This window comes from Xenopus laevis, chromosome 2S (genome assembly GCF_017654675.1).
Source record: "Xenopus laevis strain J_2021 chromosome 2S, Xenopus_laevis_v10.1, whole genome shotgun sequence".
Lineage (NCBI taxonomy): Eukaryota > Metazoa > Chordata > Amphibia > Anura > Pipidae > Xenopus > Xenopus laevis.
In genome coordinates, this window is record NC_054374.1 from 67775391 (window position 1) to 67791795 (window position 16405).

At 40.3% G+C, this 16405-nt stretch overlaps 1 protein-coding gene across 1 annotated transcript; it reads right to left on the reverse strand.

Annotated features, from left to right (window-relative positions):
- Window positions 1-1005: 1005 nt before the first annotated feature.
- On the reverse strand, window positions 1006-8968 carry tent5b.S (terminal nucleotidyltransferase 5B S homeolog). Its single transcript, NM_001094156.1, is given in 2 exon segments — window positions 1006-2350; window positions 8344-8968. Coding segments are annotated over 2 exon segments (1188 nt in total). The 5' UTR covers window positions 8506-8968; the 3' UTR covers window positions 1006-1324.
- Window positions 8969-16405: the final 7437 nt, after the last annotated feature.

Genomic DNA, 16405 nt, shown 5'->3' on the forward strand with positions numbered 1-16405 from the left:
CATTTATTGTATAGCTGGCAGTTTCATGGGAAACAAGCAGTTTGCCTGGGTTGGAAAGACTGACATTTAGGCATTCATACCAGAGTTTGCTACTATGTATTTAGTCACAATTCAAAAAAAAACAAAAAAAAAAAAAAAAACAAAACAAAACAAACTTACTTTTAAATGTAGAGCAGCTTATCAGAGCAATTTACATTTTCTAAAATCTGTTTTCTGTGGCTATGGTTTAAGTAATCGGTTTTGAACTTTTTTGCTTAAGATTCATGAGGGAATATGGACACCTTGTGCAAGGGGCTACTACAAGTGTAAATTCACTACACAATAAAATATTTAGCAATGAAACTGAACTGTTAAAAAGGTACGCCGACCTGAGGACCCATAGCACCATGTGTAACATCTCACTTTATAAGATCATAAACAATTATATGCTACCTACTACCTGCGATGCAAAGCATTTTGGGTCATATAAAGATTCAAAAAGAAAAAAGAATTTGCACCCCTTAGCTTGCCAGGGCAGCTACAGTGTATACAGCAAACTGAAGCATGTTATATTTGTTCTGTGGCACAAGATGAAACAAAAAAAAGGATCCAATCTTAATATATGAGCAACAGAAAAATGTAATACTGAAGCCAGAGTAAGCAAGAATTAAAGGAGAAGTTCACCTTTAATATTTATTGTGTAATAGAAGAGCCTATCCTAAGCAGTCATTGATCTTTTATTTTTTATGATTTATGAATGCTGCCTTTTCAAACTGTTTTTCTTGTGTTCATATTGCTTATCAGACCCTCTCCTACTTATATACTGTCCCGGAATTCAATCTGATTGCCAAGGAAGTCAAAAACCACAAAAAACTGAATAACTATAAATTGCAGTAGAATATGGCAATCTACATCTTACATAACTTTAAGGTGAACTATTCCTTTAAGGCTTCTCTGTTTTGATAATACAGGCACTTTATACACTTTTGGTCCAAAGGAGAAAAAAAAAACATAAAAAAAACCACCAATGCATTTTACAGCAGATTATGGAGTTTCGAAAGGCGAAATCTTCCTGCAATCCAGTTCTCTACAGTCTTATATGGAAGACAGAGAAGCCTGTTTTTCAAATGCACCCTACAAGGCTAAAAATAAAAAAAATCCATTGCATAAGTATCATGTAAGATCTCCAACGTGCTGGTACCCATACAGATTATAAAATGTAAAAATGGAGGTTTAGGGGAAAAAAACCACACAACAAAAATTGATCTTTGCTCGTTTAGTTTAGTCTGTTAAAAGGGGATGGGGTCTGCCATGGAAGTGCTCACTGAAGCATGCAGTCAGTTACTCAGTTGCAACAGGGAAGCCATGTCTGGTATGAGTGACTGCAGGACACAAGTGGCTGGACAGGAGTAAAGTAATAGCTATTGTAGTTGACTTCACCTAGGTAGGGGGCTGGCTGGTAGTAGCAAGTGAAGGTGGGCACAGCTTGGGGCTGATTCTGCTCAGATAACACATGTGCTGCCAATGAAGCAATAAGTGCAAGTGTCTGCCTACGTTCGTGTCCCATCAGGCACACAGTGCTCTCATTTACTACTTGATGAAGGGTCATCAGATATTCATATCGCTTGTCCTCCATTCCTACAAAGTGATCCTGCAAGTAACACTTTAGTTTTCTCTGCTGTTCCCTTATGTCTGGAAAGTCAATGAAATAACGAGAGCACATATACCGCTGCATTGTTTTCATGTCCACTTCGGATTTGGGCCGGAAACTTCTCACTAACAAATTGCAGTATTTGAGAAGACCGCCCCCCCTGATTTCTTCTGGATTGCGTGTGGCAATAATTCTGTTGCGCAGGTGGTCCATAGCTTCCTCAAAGTCTCCATACATGCTCTCACTGGTTACTGTGGGGTGGAAGCTTTGGGACATTGGGTTTTCGGAGCACTCGTTAAACATCAGCATAGAATCTAAGATGATCTGAAAGGAGTCCACACTAAATTCAAACTGACGTCGCAGAGAATCAACAAACTTCAGTTCCATATTTTTACCATTGTTGTTTGATAAGGAAATAAGACTCCAGCGATCACTTTCTGTGCAGACTTTAACCAGCTTCTGAACGTAGGCCTCTTTTAAAGTCATAGGTGTTATTTTTTCCTTATTGACACCTGATGGCAGGAAGTCCAAGAGGCTATTCAGCACCGCGTGTTTTACTACTTGAAAGGTGTCTGGCCCTTTCAAATCCACCATGAATATCAGATCCAAATCTTTATATCCCAGGCCACTGTCATGATGCAGCACATAGCTAGCAGCTGAACCATTTAGTCTCACATTATGTACAAGAATCCCCTTCTGCTCCAGACAAGACAGGACCACCTAAAAATGGTAGAACAAAAAAAAAAAAGTTTATATTATACAGAAGCTGCCTTAAACACTTATGTATTTTTAGGGTGTCAACATATTTTGCAGTGTGGAATACTGTGCTCTGACAATTAGAATCACATCTGCCAACTTACAATGCCAAAGTATATAGTATATGCCTAGCTTGTCTGCAAGCACAGATACCACAAAAGATTGCAATCCATCATTTACTAGTATTAAATTCCAATAAGTGAGAGCAGCATTTAACAGACGGATATCTGTACCGAGCAAGTACCACATTCCAACAGCCTGCCAGCTTACCTTAAAAATAAAACCATTGGTCTATGCCAGCATGATACAGCAAGGACAGTGGAGTAAAGTGTCAGTTTAATTTTATTCATTGCCTGAAACCTAGTCATGTTTAGGGCATTTCACAAATACATATGCTAAGAAGCAGGCAATGAAAATATAACTACCAGAAGGAGAAATATTTCAAATAAACAGAGTAAGTGAACTGATAAATATAAATGAGTTTGCTATATGGATTACCAAAATGCTGCACAAATGTCGAGGGGCCCATTTTGGACTATAATAGTTTTGGGTCAATCCAAGTATTACAGGTATGGAATCAGTTATCCAGAAACCCATTATCAAGAGAGCTCTGAATTAAGGAATAGCCATATCACATAGAGCCCATTTTAGCAAAATCAATTTTTAAAAATTATTTCCTTTTTCTCTTTAATAATTAAACAGTACCTTGTACTTGATCCCAACCAATATATAATTAATCCTTATTGGAAGCAAAATTGGGTTTATTTAATTTTTACATGATTTTCTTGTAGACTTATGGTATGAAGATCCAAATTATGTAAAGATGTGTTATCCTGAAAACCTCACGTCCCGACCATTCTGGATAACAGGTCCCATACCTGCAATACAAAAGTCTGAGCTTTTGACAGGCAGGGGGAGGCGGGGTAAGAGGGTTATACATTTTTTAAGTCTCGTGTAGCCTGCAGGAGCACTTGATAAGGGGTATTTAGAGTTGCAACCTTTAATTTTGGATGTACTCTTCCTTTGCATCCCAAATAAACTTATTGAGGAGATACAAGTAAAGTTTATGGGAAGAAAAAAACAAAACAAAACAATCTTTACCGACAACCCACAAATATACAGGATTTGGAAGTATAATCCAAAGGCATGCGTCAGTCAAGCAGACTAACAAGATTTTCTGTCTATTAATAACATTCCCAGGTAGCCTTACTGTATTACCCCAACAAGGCCTGTGAAGTGACAAACATCTCCCCATACTCTTAGCAGCAGCTAGACAAAATGACACAGGGGTTAAGACTTCAAGCACATATTTTCTCCAGCCGACAAAGCATTAATGCAATTAGGACAGGGCTCTTGTATAAGGAATTAATGAATTCAGGTCAAATGCTTAGAGCTACCTGAGCAGATAAAGTGGGGGAGATGGTTTGTAAGGTGACACACTGAGCATTACATCGCATTGGCATTTATTAAAAGGACTGTAAATACCTTGCAGGCCAATGTGGTTAACTTGTGTACATTATTCATAAGGTATTTTACAATATGGTTTGTGAGAGAATCTCAGAGCTTTAAATAAGATTGGTTTCCCTACCCAATTCCCGACATTCTAATAATTTGCACCTATTCTAATTTTAGTTAATTATTGATAAACCTACAAGTTTACACACATTTTCCTCTGATTTAATGACATACCTGCAGCCATTTGACCCCCCAAATAAAATTTTAATTTTTTCCTTTTCAATTAAAATAACATTCTTTATACACTGCTTGAATAATGATCATATATTTATATAGCCACATGTTAAAAGGAAAAGGGCTTTAGGGCTCTACATATGGGCATTTATTTTTGCATTTTTCAAATGCATGCAGAGTGCAAAAAAAATAAAAATAAAATGCATTTATTGCATTTAATACTTTTTTCCCCCATTCCAAGTGCAATCCTCTATTGTATCGATAGCTGAACAAAAGTCAAAGAAAATGCAGCATGCTGCATCTAAACAAACACACAAATTGAGTAAACCGTAACGCAGAATGCTCATGAGTACAGCCAAGCAGAATATAACAATCAATTAGCGAATTCATTTTTTTCTGCTCAGACCTGTGGTTTAATGTGCATTAAACACAAACACCCATGTGGAAAAGCCCTTATATGGGGTGTACTTTTACACAACTATTTTGTTTTTATACATATTTATGTTACTACACATGGGGATCAGTTATCAGGAAGCCCATCGAATTTTTAAAATGTAGTTTATTAAAATGAATAGCTTTTTCTGTAACAGTACTTTATATTTGAGCTGAAGATACAATGAATCCTTGTGGGGGTCAAAACAGGTGTTTAATTTTTAGCAGGTATGCAGATCCAAATTACAAAAAACCCTGGATCCTAAGCTCCTGGATGACCGTCCCTGTAATTACAGCCCTTTATTCAAAGTTTAAATATATAATCACAATGCATTAGATTAAATCAGTTTATAATGGGTACCTATTTATTCCCACTTTATATAATCACCTTTCATTTATTAATTTATCAGTCTCTAATCTGAACCAAGCACTACACAAGTACTTCCCCACCCTCATCCTTTAACATTGATGTTAAGATATCCATTGTATTTTTAATCAGTGATATTTGTATACTCCAACGTAATTATCAGATTGCTACTTAAGAAGGGTGTTTAACAAGTAAACCGGAGCAGAAGTAAAGCAACTACGACTATGTAATTGAATGCATACTAAAATAGAGCACTTAACTAGCAACCAATTTTAGGAAATTCTTCTGTTGAACACATTACGCAAGAACATTCCTGTCATACTAGCATGCTGAATCACCACAGCCTTAACTACAGGAGACTGTTCAGATTGCGCAGTCCTACAAAATCTCATGCAACAATATCCGATGTTCAGATTGTTTTCAGGTGCCCATATGAAAGTTTTCATGTACATCAATGAAGTTTTAAACATGTACAGTTACATCTGACTTGATATATATGATCTGTTTATGGGAAGACATTATATCATACATAGGTCAACCCTTACATGCAGAAGCACGAAATACTCTGGGTTTAAATGACCGTGACATGTCTAAATGAATGACCGAAATCCAATCCAAATACTCATGTTGTGCCGTTTCTATTCAAAGAACTGGCAGAGGGATGGTTTGTCCCCATGAAGGTTCTATATTAAGAGCACAAGGTGTTTCACTTGATTGCAAATGCCCCTCACTGCTCCCAATACGAATGAATGCAAAGCTGCCCATCTGATGCACATGGTGCAGTGACAGGACCATTGGGCCAAAGTGTGTCTTGTGTATTTAATAGAGCATTTAAAGAAGCAGTAATAGGAGCAACAACCCACATGCCACCAGCCCTATACATGGATTTTTTTGTGTCAGATATTTAGGTTTGACAGGTTTAATCTACCTGTCCATACCCAAAAACATTCAAAATGTGTGGGGGGTTTTTTTGCAGTGGTGTCACTGTTTATAAGCAATGTGCTGTATGTCAAATGTGTAAAACACTTAAACCTTGAAGGGATAAAGATGTAAAACTAAGGGCAATTCTAATTGAAGCAGACACTGTCCAGTGCAGCTTGTGAACACCCGACTAAATTCCTGCTACCCCAGTAGCAGACCATCCCAGGTAGGGACTTCCTGCATACAATTCAGGGCCTCTAATATGGTATGCACTGCAGATATCTGCTTCAGTTTTTACCAAGTATAACAGAGAGTTAACAAATACATATATTAAATGCAGTTACATATAAAAAATGTAAATCCTTTTTAAAATTAAAAATGTAACATAAATAACAGTCATACAAAATGTTAAACAATATATTTATTTTATCTGCCTGCTGAGACCATAAACTAAGTCAAAAGTGGGTCAGGCAGGGGATAAAAACTACACTGCAAGGATTAGTATGCCAGATACACAGTCATCTATGATTTTAAAGGGGACTGGTCATACAGACAAAAAGTCAATTTCCAAAACTGCATTGGTTAGAATATGATTAGGGATGGGCTAATTTTTTTTGCCTTGTTTCGAAATGATGTCCATATACTTGCATGGCATTGGGCGTCAAAAAAAAAAAATTTTAAAAAATGGCTCTCATCAAAAAAAATGTTGACGCCCATATACTTTAATGGCCATCAGTGACATTTTGGCTGAGGCTAATTTTTGGCGAAACGAGTCAAATTTGCCCCAAGCCTATATAGGAGTATGAATAGAGTATATAACAGTACAACAAATAACATTTTGGTCTGTTAACGGACATATTTCTGGAACCCAATATTTCCAAAATGCAAATCTAGTACTGACAATGCAATCATTTGAACCACAATTTCTATGTGAGCAATCGTTTGTCTGTGCCCACATACAAAAAGCTGCAGGCCTCAACACTACAGTAGACCTAACATTTTATTATAACAGTCTTAAAAGGAAAATACAAAAATATATATGCTTACAACAGTTATAATAAAGCTACCTACATAGAAATGGGGTGGGTCATCTTTCTTAAAATATTAAAAGGCTTCATAAAGGGCAAATGCACTGAAAGCCAGCTTCATAACTTACGTGCTCTGCTTGCTTAGACAAGACTTACAGGCAAACTTTAGGAATTTGATTCTTGACTATGTAACTTTCAACTATTGTTGGAAGCTAGAGAGACAGCAAACTTTCTGGACTAAATTACAAGACAGGCCTAATGCTGGGCTCCAGTGTTGGACTGGCCCACCGGGATACCAGGAAAACTGAAGGTGGGCCCTCTTGCTTCTAACCATTTAGCTTATTTCATGGTCATTCCCTATTTAGTTATGGGAAAATGCTTAAAAATGGAAGAATATAGTAAGTAAATATAAAAGACTAGGAGAAGAGGTTTAGTGAGGAGAGGAGGAAAAAGTTTGGAAAATGGGCCCACGGTCAGTAACGTAACTGGAGGGGGACTTGCAGCCAGGGTCCCCGCCCCCCCTCCGTATGCCCGGATCTCTGCCAGAGTCAGTGGCTCCCTCGGTAGTTAAGCCACTGCCCATGGTTTTCTGGTAGGCCCCTGGCATCCCAGTCAGACACTGCTAGGCTCCCTAGAAACAGAGAACTATTGGCACATAGCCAGGGAAAATATCCCACTCAGCACATTTTTTTTTGCCTTCTCTAGCTCTTACGCAAATATGAAAGCAATAGCTGTGCACACTAATGGTGGGTTGGGGGTCTAAAGAGAATAAAATGGTCACAATAACCCTCAGTTTCTCCTCCTTTCAAACGTAAATACTTTTCTGTCTTTAAGAATTCAAGGATATATACAAGGATCCTGTATAACTAATGGAGATAAAATGGCAGCTGACTTTCAGGCAAGTGTATTGTGATTTAAAAAAAATAAGTAAATGGTGGTTGGGAAATTCTGCTGCCTTTTTGCTATTCTGAAAATGGATCTGAATTGAAAAGTATATACACAGACATATGGCTGCTGGCTTTCCTGTTAGGCAGAAGGTTTGCACTTTCATGGTTGGTGATTAAAGTCAGAATTCATAGGAGCCAAATTAGCCTCTACCTATAGCAACTCTGTGCTAGAGAAGGCGGCACGTGCAGAAACCAGGAAAAGAAACGACCTTTAAACCACGTGCCGGCCGTATGGCTCACACAGAGGTTGCACTGATCCCTCCCTCATTCACCTTCAGTCCAGCCGCTTCCCCTCATGCCGGCACTAACCGCATTCCTGACTGCCAGACGCTTCCATTACACACGTGTGTGGGGGTGGAAGTGTGGGCAGCACAGCAAGGGAAAGACGCCTCAATTCCACGGCACAGTAGTGAATTCTGATGAAATCTCAATCCCCTAGCCAGGACCCCCCAGGAAGCTGCAAGTAAAGTTACGCAATACACAGACCTCCTACTGTTAAATAAGTAAAATTCCTAACAGGATTAGTCTAACACATTATTAGCCTTTAGAACAGTCCCAGTCATAAACACTCACCTGCACTAGTTCCCGGGGGCGACAGGACAGGGTGGGAAAATTGCCCCTGCCGTGGATTGGTACACTCTCATCCAGTATAGCATCCAAGCGGCGCACCTGCGGCCACGAAAGGACGCTGAAACGCGGAGCAGCAGGAGTCGCTTGCGAAAGGGCCGAGGACATGACGGACCCCCTTAAACAGCGAAGGCAACCGAGCTCAATGTGACCACGCCCACGAGGATCTCTTACTCCCTGAAAGTCACTGCAGCCTCTCGTGCACTGACGGAGTCTCTTAGCAACCAGTCTCGCTTTTTCTTTTCGCCGGAGTCTGCGGCTCAGCAATAAGGCAATGCGTTTCACTGCAACAGGTTCCGAAGGAAAGAACAATTACTTTTGGCAAGAAGATACAGTTCTTCTGAATTCTCAAGTGACAAATAAGCAAGCAAATTTTTTTTAAAAAAAATAAAATGCTTGCCAACCCAGGATTTGTTAAAATATAAAAGAAGTAGTTTCCGAGGGTTAAAAAAAATAAATGAATAAATCGTAAAACGCCTGGTGCCCTTCAGCAGCTGTCAGAGCTAAGACTAAATGTGTGTGGGGCGTGTCCCGGCGGATGGCAATCACGCAACCGAATTCCGTTTCTGACAGCAACAACGCACACACTGAGCGACACCGCCTTAAGCCTCTCCTCTTATATACTACTTCCAAACCCATGCTGATTGGTTGATCAGCATATCCATCATCCTACGCCTCCTAACTCTAGAACTCAATTGGTTTTACCAGCGTCTTTCCGCATACCGTCCTCCCACTGCAATGTGTGTCACACTGGATAGTAACGCGCTATTATTGGGCAGCTGCCAGTGAGGGATCAACTCAATTGGTTGAAATTAAACTCATCCCTACGTAAGAGGAATCCCGGCATTGATTGGTCGATGAGAATGCCAATTTATTTAAAGGTACGAACTGTCATAGTAAGAGCTGCACGCCTTGTTGGGATAACCCCCTACAAGCGTTGGTCTTGGCCTTGGTTCAGCATGCGGCCTATATTACATGTCTGCGACTTGAGTGAGCGTGGGGTGCAGAAAACCGCATGAGAATGCCGAGTACTGATTATATATGCTCAGCTTGTATATATTTGTCAGTTGTGTGTTAATGAGCCACATGCAGGACTGTGCGAAAGAGCGATCAGAGTTAGCTTCCCCCCTCCGGCAGTCAAATGATTCTGGTGTAAATTAGCATAATAGCCTCATTCTTCTTCAGTACATGACAGCAAGTTCCTCCAGCTAATGGGAAGCGCCTTGTGAGCCGAGAGAGCAGAGTCGGTAGGAGTTCCCGGGATAGAAACGGTGTTACATAAGATTCCTGCTTTATATAATAACACCAATATACAAAATACATGGTTGGAACCAGTACACTTGCAATTAAACATGGACTGCTTCTCTGGGTGTGTGAAATTCTTGTCGGTAGTATAAAGATGCAGATTTATTGCTTATGGCATAGAGCCAGTTGCCCCTTTAGTTGCCTCCTTGAGTCATGTATGTTCAGGCTGGGTCAGGGGATTTGCCCTGGGTCCCCAGGAACAGAAGATGAGAATGAACATGCTCAGTGTCGGACTGGCCCACTAGGATACCAGGAAAACTCCTGGTGGGCCCAGGGGTCAGTGGGCCTCTTGCTTTTAACCATGGCCGGCCTATTTCATGGTCATTCCCTATTTCTTTATGAGAACAAAGAGGCTTAATAATGGAAGAATAGAGGATAGTATAGAGAGAAAAGAGACTAGGAGAATAAAGAGTTTAAATGAGGAGAGGAGGTATAGTAGTTTTGAAAGTGGGCCCTCAACCTAAGGTTTTCTGGTGGGCCCCTGGCATCCCAGTCCGACACTGAACATGCTGCAAGAAGTGCCAGGCTTATACTGAGTAACAGGCAGGTCCGGACTGAGAATTAAAATAGGCCCTGGCATTTCAGGTACACAGAGGCACAAACAGCCCCCACCAGCCCACTAAATACTGACCTTCTATGGCAATTTATAGCAGCCCCTCTGGCATTTGCCAGAACCCACAGATTGCCAGTCTGGGCCTGGTAACAGACGGTTTATATGGCAAGGATGTCCAACCTGTTGCCCTTTAGGTGTTGTTGTACTACACCACCATCCAGCCACAGGTAAACAAAATAGATTTGTATTCAGTTTGAGAAATATGAACTCTACTCTAAGGGCTCTTACAGCCCTGCTCAACGCAGGTTGAGACGCAACATGCTGCATTTTTCCTGCGTTCGGCGCCTACACGCGCCTGTGTGAGTACAGCCCCATTGGAAAAAATGTAATGCGTCTATTCCTGCACTCCCCTGCGGCTGAACGCAGAAAAACGGAACGCAGGGGAGCGCAGGTAAAACCGCTCGTCTGTAAGAGCCCTAAGACTCAGAGAACCCAGCGTGAAATGCTTACCTCCTAGGAGGTGCTATTTATCCTGATACAGTAGAGTCACTAGAGGGGGTGGGCCCTGGTGCGTGACGCGCAGCCAGGCCCCGCCCCCCATACAGCTGAATTTTCAGTGGCGCACGGGCTGCCGGGGGGGGGGGCCCTGAGGGGGTGCGCGCCCTGGCCTGCACGCACCCCCTGCTCCCCCGGTGGTTCCGCCACTGTCATAGCAGTTTTCCTTGTCCTGCTTTGAGTCTTAGAGGGACAACTATGGGACATCTGGAACTTATTCTTCTTTTTCACTTCCCAATCATGTCTTTTATGTTATACGAAGGGTTATAAGTGAGTTATGGGGGAGGTACCAGTGGCGCTTCACGGGCTGCTGCTGCCCCCCGCCAGCTCTGCGCTTTCAACTTTAGCGTCGGGGCGGGTCAAGGAGGGGGGGGCGCATCGCTAGTGCAGTGAGCACTATTGCTCTCACTGCACTAGCAGGGCGCATTTCCGTGATAAAAAGCAGAATTTCGGCTCTTAAAGTTACCAGTAACTGGCCGATCCATGCCGCCTAACAAGTGTTACAGTTTGGTACTTTTTGCAACATTTTTTCCTCATAGCAGTTCTTCTAGTCCTGCTTAGAGTCTTAGAGGGACAACTATGGGACATCTGGAACTTATTCTTCCTGTTCACTTCCCCATCATGGTCTTGTATGTTATACAAGGGGTTATAAGTGTGGTGTGGGGGAGATGCCAGTGGCATTTCAGGGGCTGCCGCTGCCCCCCTCCAGCGCCATACTTTCAACTTTAGCGTTTAAGCGGGTCGGGGGGGCGCATCGTTAGTGCAGTGAGCGATATTGCCCTCACTGCACTAGCAGAGCCGTATTTCTGTGTTATAAAGCTGAAATTTGGCTCTTAAGGTTACCAGTAACTGCAGCCCTAGGAGATACCTATTTACTTTAACTTTTAGTAACTTAAGTAACTAACTTTTAGTATGATGCAGAGAGTGATATTCTGAGACAATTTGCGATTGGTTGTAATTTCCAAATTACCCTAGCAACCATGCATTGATTGGAATAAGAACAAAACAAATTTCCAGCAGCTCACTGAATAAGTTTCAATTGGGCAGAAATTGATTTATTTAGCTCAAAAACATACAAAAGTATTGGGCCCTTTATCAAGCCTAATGTTACCACATCCCAAGCACCTTTTATAGTGACTGGAGGAGGTGTAGGTTCAAGCCTCACAGATAAATATACACATACATAAAGTGATGAATCTATACCATTATAATGTGAAATCCAAGTCCAATAAGGATGCTAAACTGCTGAAAATTCTTTTGTTAACAAGAAAAAATAAACAATGAAAAAAGCACATTGCGTGATGAATATTGTAATTAAACAACGATCCAGCATACCTGAGACACATTCTGATATGCAAGAAAAGATGTCGGCACTCAGCGTGTCCTATGCTGATCTTAGTTACTATATTGGATAGGAAGGGTCAGGTGATTTCATTTTATGAATCTTGCACCCAGGCTAAGATAGCATGCAACTTCTGAAGTCTACAGGTTTCCAGCCAATTAATCTAAAGTGCACCTGTTACCCAGACACAAAAAGCTGTATAATAAAAGTACTTTTCAAATTAAACATGATATCCAATTTCTATTTTTTATTAAAACATTCATAGCTGTTGTAAGCTCATTTAAACATCTCAGCTGTCAATCAAATATTGTCTGCCCCTCCTCTATACCCTGGGCATAGAGGGGGGGGGGCAGACAATTACTTTCACTTTCCATTCAGCACTTCCTAGATGTCTCTGCTCTCCACACATTACCCCATTCTCATCACCGTTTAATTGTGTGGCCAGGGCATGGGGATGGACATCTTCCCCATTCTGGTGCACAAACAAGATTCTGAGCTGATTCTGTCTTAAAGGAAAACTATACCCCCAAAATGATCACTTAAGCAACAGATAGTTCATATCATATTAAGTGGCATATTAAAGAATCTCACCAAACTGGAATATATATTTAAGTAAATATTGCCCTTTTACATCTCTTGCCTTGAGCCACCATTTCGTGATGGTCTCTGTGCTGTCTCAGAGATCACCTGACCAGAAATACTTAAACTCTAACTGTAACAGGAAGAAGTGTGGAAGCAAAAGACACAACTCTGTCTGTTAATTGGCTCATGTGACCTAACATGTATGGTTTGTTTGGTTTGTTTGTGAGTACAGTGAATCCTACGATCCCAGGGGGCGGCCCTTATTTTTTAAAATGGCAATTTTCTATTTATGATTACCCAATGGCACATACTACTAGAAAAGTATATTATTATGAAAATGGTTTATTTACATGAAGCAGAGTTTTACATATGAGCTGTTTTATGCAATATCTTTTTTATAGAGACCTACATTGTTCGGGGGTATAGTTTTCCTTTAATAATAGTGTCCACAAAATGGCTCCTGCCTGCTTGTTATGATTTTGAATTCCCAGACCGGAGGAAACAAGATTCAAATCATTTATATAGTGTACTTAAAGTTCATTTTGCTTGACTAATGTGACAAAATAGGATTATAAATAATTTTTTTGGGTGACGGACCCCTTTAATAGCTCCCAAAACATTAGCATGTTGACCTCACTTGACCCCACTAGACCCTCTACCGTTACCCTCCTCTAAAGTTACCCTCTGGTGCTAAAAGTACAAAATTAGCTTGCAGTCAGTACCTGGGACATGTGAGATTGGCTTCAATTTATGAGCCACCTCCTGAAAATTTAGGGCAACTTAGTCAGTGACCCAAGAACTCCACCCATACTGATAATGTAAATACCAAACCACTGATTACACTTTTAATCTTGTATATTTAGATGGATATTGTTAGTAGTTTATATGTAGAATAACCCTATAACATACCATAACAGACATGGTATACATTCTTTCATTTTGTTTTATCAAAACCTAATTACCACTCCATTCTTTTATTACCTTTAACCTAAATTACACCCCCAATTCTCTAACATGCACTAATGATTTCTGTTTTGCACTTTCTCAAACCTTTCTTCCCTCCCCACTTAAAAGCCTGGATCAGTATTAAGATTATAACTAAATACCTGCTGATCATACCTTAAGTGATACAGATCCTATTACTCTCTCAAGGTCACTAATAGGTTCTCTTTATTTTTACTTGTATGCTGCTATTATAAGATTGTTAAAGCCAATAACAACGTAAATTAATTTAAAAAAACAAACAACTTAGTTCACATCAAATGTTGAACTCTTTCACCCATTGATAAGCACATGTCTAAAAAATTCTTCTGTGGTAAGCTATAATTTTGCACTTTTTTCAGGGCCAGGCATAGGGCAGCAAGATTTTAGGGGTGGCATGCTGCCCAGTTGCAATCTAAAAAAGCACTGGGGACTTGCAACTTCTCAGTGCGCCAGCGCATGCTTGGGCATGCTAACGCGGGGTGTTGTGCGTGAAGGCGGAAAGTTTTTGATAAATATAGCTTAGAAAACAGCAACTAAAGTGTCTGATTCCAAAAAGACACATTCAGGACTAATTCTATGTGCAGCTGCGCAAGTATTTTGTTATTTCATTAATTTGCCTAATTGTATTTGATTTTTGTGATTTTATTGCAGTTTTATGCTTGCATTGTTGTTCATTATGTTTATTTTAGCATTGCTTTGGAGGCATCACTTTGCACATAGTTTGGAGTAGAAATACATTTTTAGGAATGTATTCGTCAGAACGTGTACTTCAGGGGTCTTGTGGCACATAATAGCCAGTCAGGAGCCTTTGTTCACAGAAGGCAGATTGACAGCCAAGAAAATTCATATTGACTATTTGCATTTTTGGTCCTTTAGTATATTTATGGATATTGGACATCAAACTGTTCAGTAGACCCTTGGCGTTTATATTTAGAGTGGTTTACCATAGTATGTAAATAATTACGTGAGATAAATGGGTCAAATTGCAATATTTTTAGGCAATTTTCAGAAATATAACAAAAAAAATTGCTGCCTTTAGCCTAGCTTTGCAGTTTGCAGTAGTTTGGAGTAGAAAGACAGAGATACCCATTTTGATTTGACAGAATGTGTAGTATATGGTATTCAGGGGTCACTATAATTGTTTGTAGCTTTTACCACATAAAACTGGCAATGTGTTTATAAATTAGGGTAAATCTAAGCCATCAAATAAGTATACACAAGGTAGATTTTGGGGTCTTTACATTACATGCACTTTGATAAACCTTTGTACATTGTCTGTTTAGCAGACCCCAGGCTTTCATATTTGGGGTGTTTTATCTGGATACCTAATGATATAAGCGATATAAGATGCTACAAAGTGTACGTTCTGAGGTGATTTTCTCAAATATTGCCAAAATATTTGGCTTTCCGGGCTACTTTTTGTAGCCTTACCCCTCATAAAATGCTATTTTTTTTTTTGCAGTAGCTGGAACTACAGAAATGATAGCTCGTATGGAGTGTCTTCATTTTGGGGCACATAAATGCCACATAGTTAGGTACACATATGCACATTGGGCATCAAACTGTTCAGCTGACCACAGACATTCATATTTATCTGGTTACTTAATAATATGTAAGAGATATGATGCTGTAGACTGCAATTGTTGAGGTCATTTTTGAAACATTTAACACATTTTTATAAAAAAGATAGGCAAAGGCATGCAACTTGGTAGTATGGAGTACGGGCTGTGCCTCTAGCTTAGGGTATAACATTGTTGAAAAGCTGTATCCAGGAGTCCCTTGTGGGAGGGGTAGCTCCCATCCAATGCATAATTATGCATTTCTTGGCATAATACAGTAATGCTTTAAATCTCATTCTTGCATGGGCAGTAGGCACTAGTTGGTTCACTACCCCCAATAGACACACCAATGGAGAAAGCACCTGTGGAAAGTCAAGGGTGTTACCTAGGGCGGCTATTACCTGAGACCAATAGGTGTTTATTATTTGGCATGTCCGAATGATGTGTATGAAATTGGCCGCTGGGGTTCCACATCTGGGGCAAATATCATTATCTCTCTCGCCCATAGCCTTAAGTTTTAGCGGGGTTGTAAAAAGTTGATGGAAGACTTTAAACTGAATCAGTCTATCTCTGACTGGTATTATACTAGTACATTGTCTCTGTGGCTTCATCCCAGTCGTGCTGCGTGAGCTCTGGTATCTGAACTGCCATTTATTTTGAGCTATATGGAATGGAGGGGGGGGGAGATAATAGCTAATAGGTTGTGGTATAGTCTGGACACAAGCTTAGTAGGGATTTCTACCAATAAGGACTCTTCCAGTGCCAAGGTGGTCAAGGTTGGGAGAGAGTGCTAAATTGGGCTCAGGATACATGCCGGATTTGAAAGTACCTGAACAAGGGTAGACTATCTGGAGCAGATCTGGCTTTGAGCTCCGGGTATGAGATGAAAGTGTTGTTAGCAGGTCCCCCAGGTGTTTAATTCCCATTTGTGGCTAATAGAGGAAGTCTTCTAGGTTTTGAAAGTGCGGGAGGTTAGAATTTCCCCACAGCGACAGGGAGGGAGTGAGGCGAATGGATTTTTTTTAAGATCTTTGAGCCCTTGGCACCAGGCTTTGTGGGTTGTTGTAATATTCAAAAATGTGTAGTTTTCTAGGGAAACCTACTGTTAATGGAATGTTTGGCCTTGAA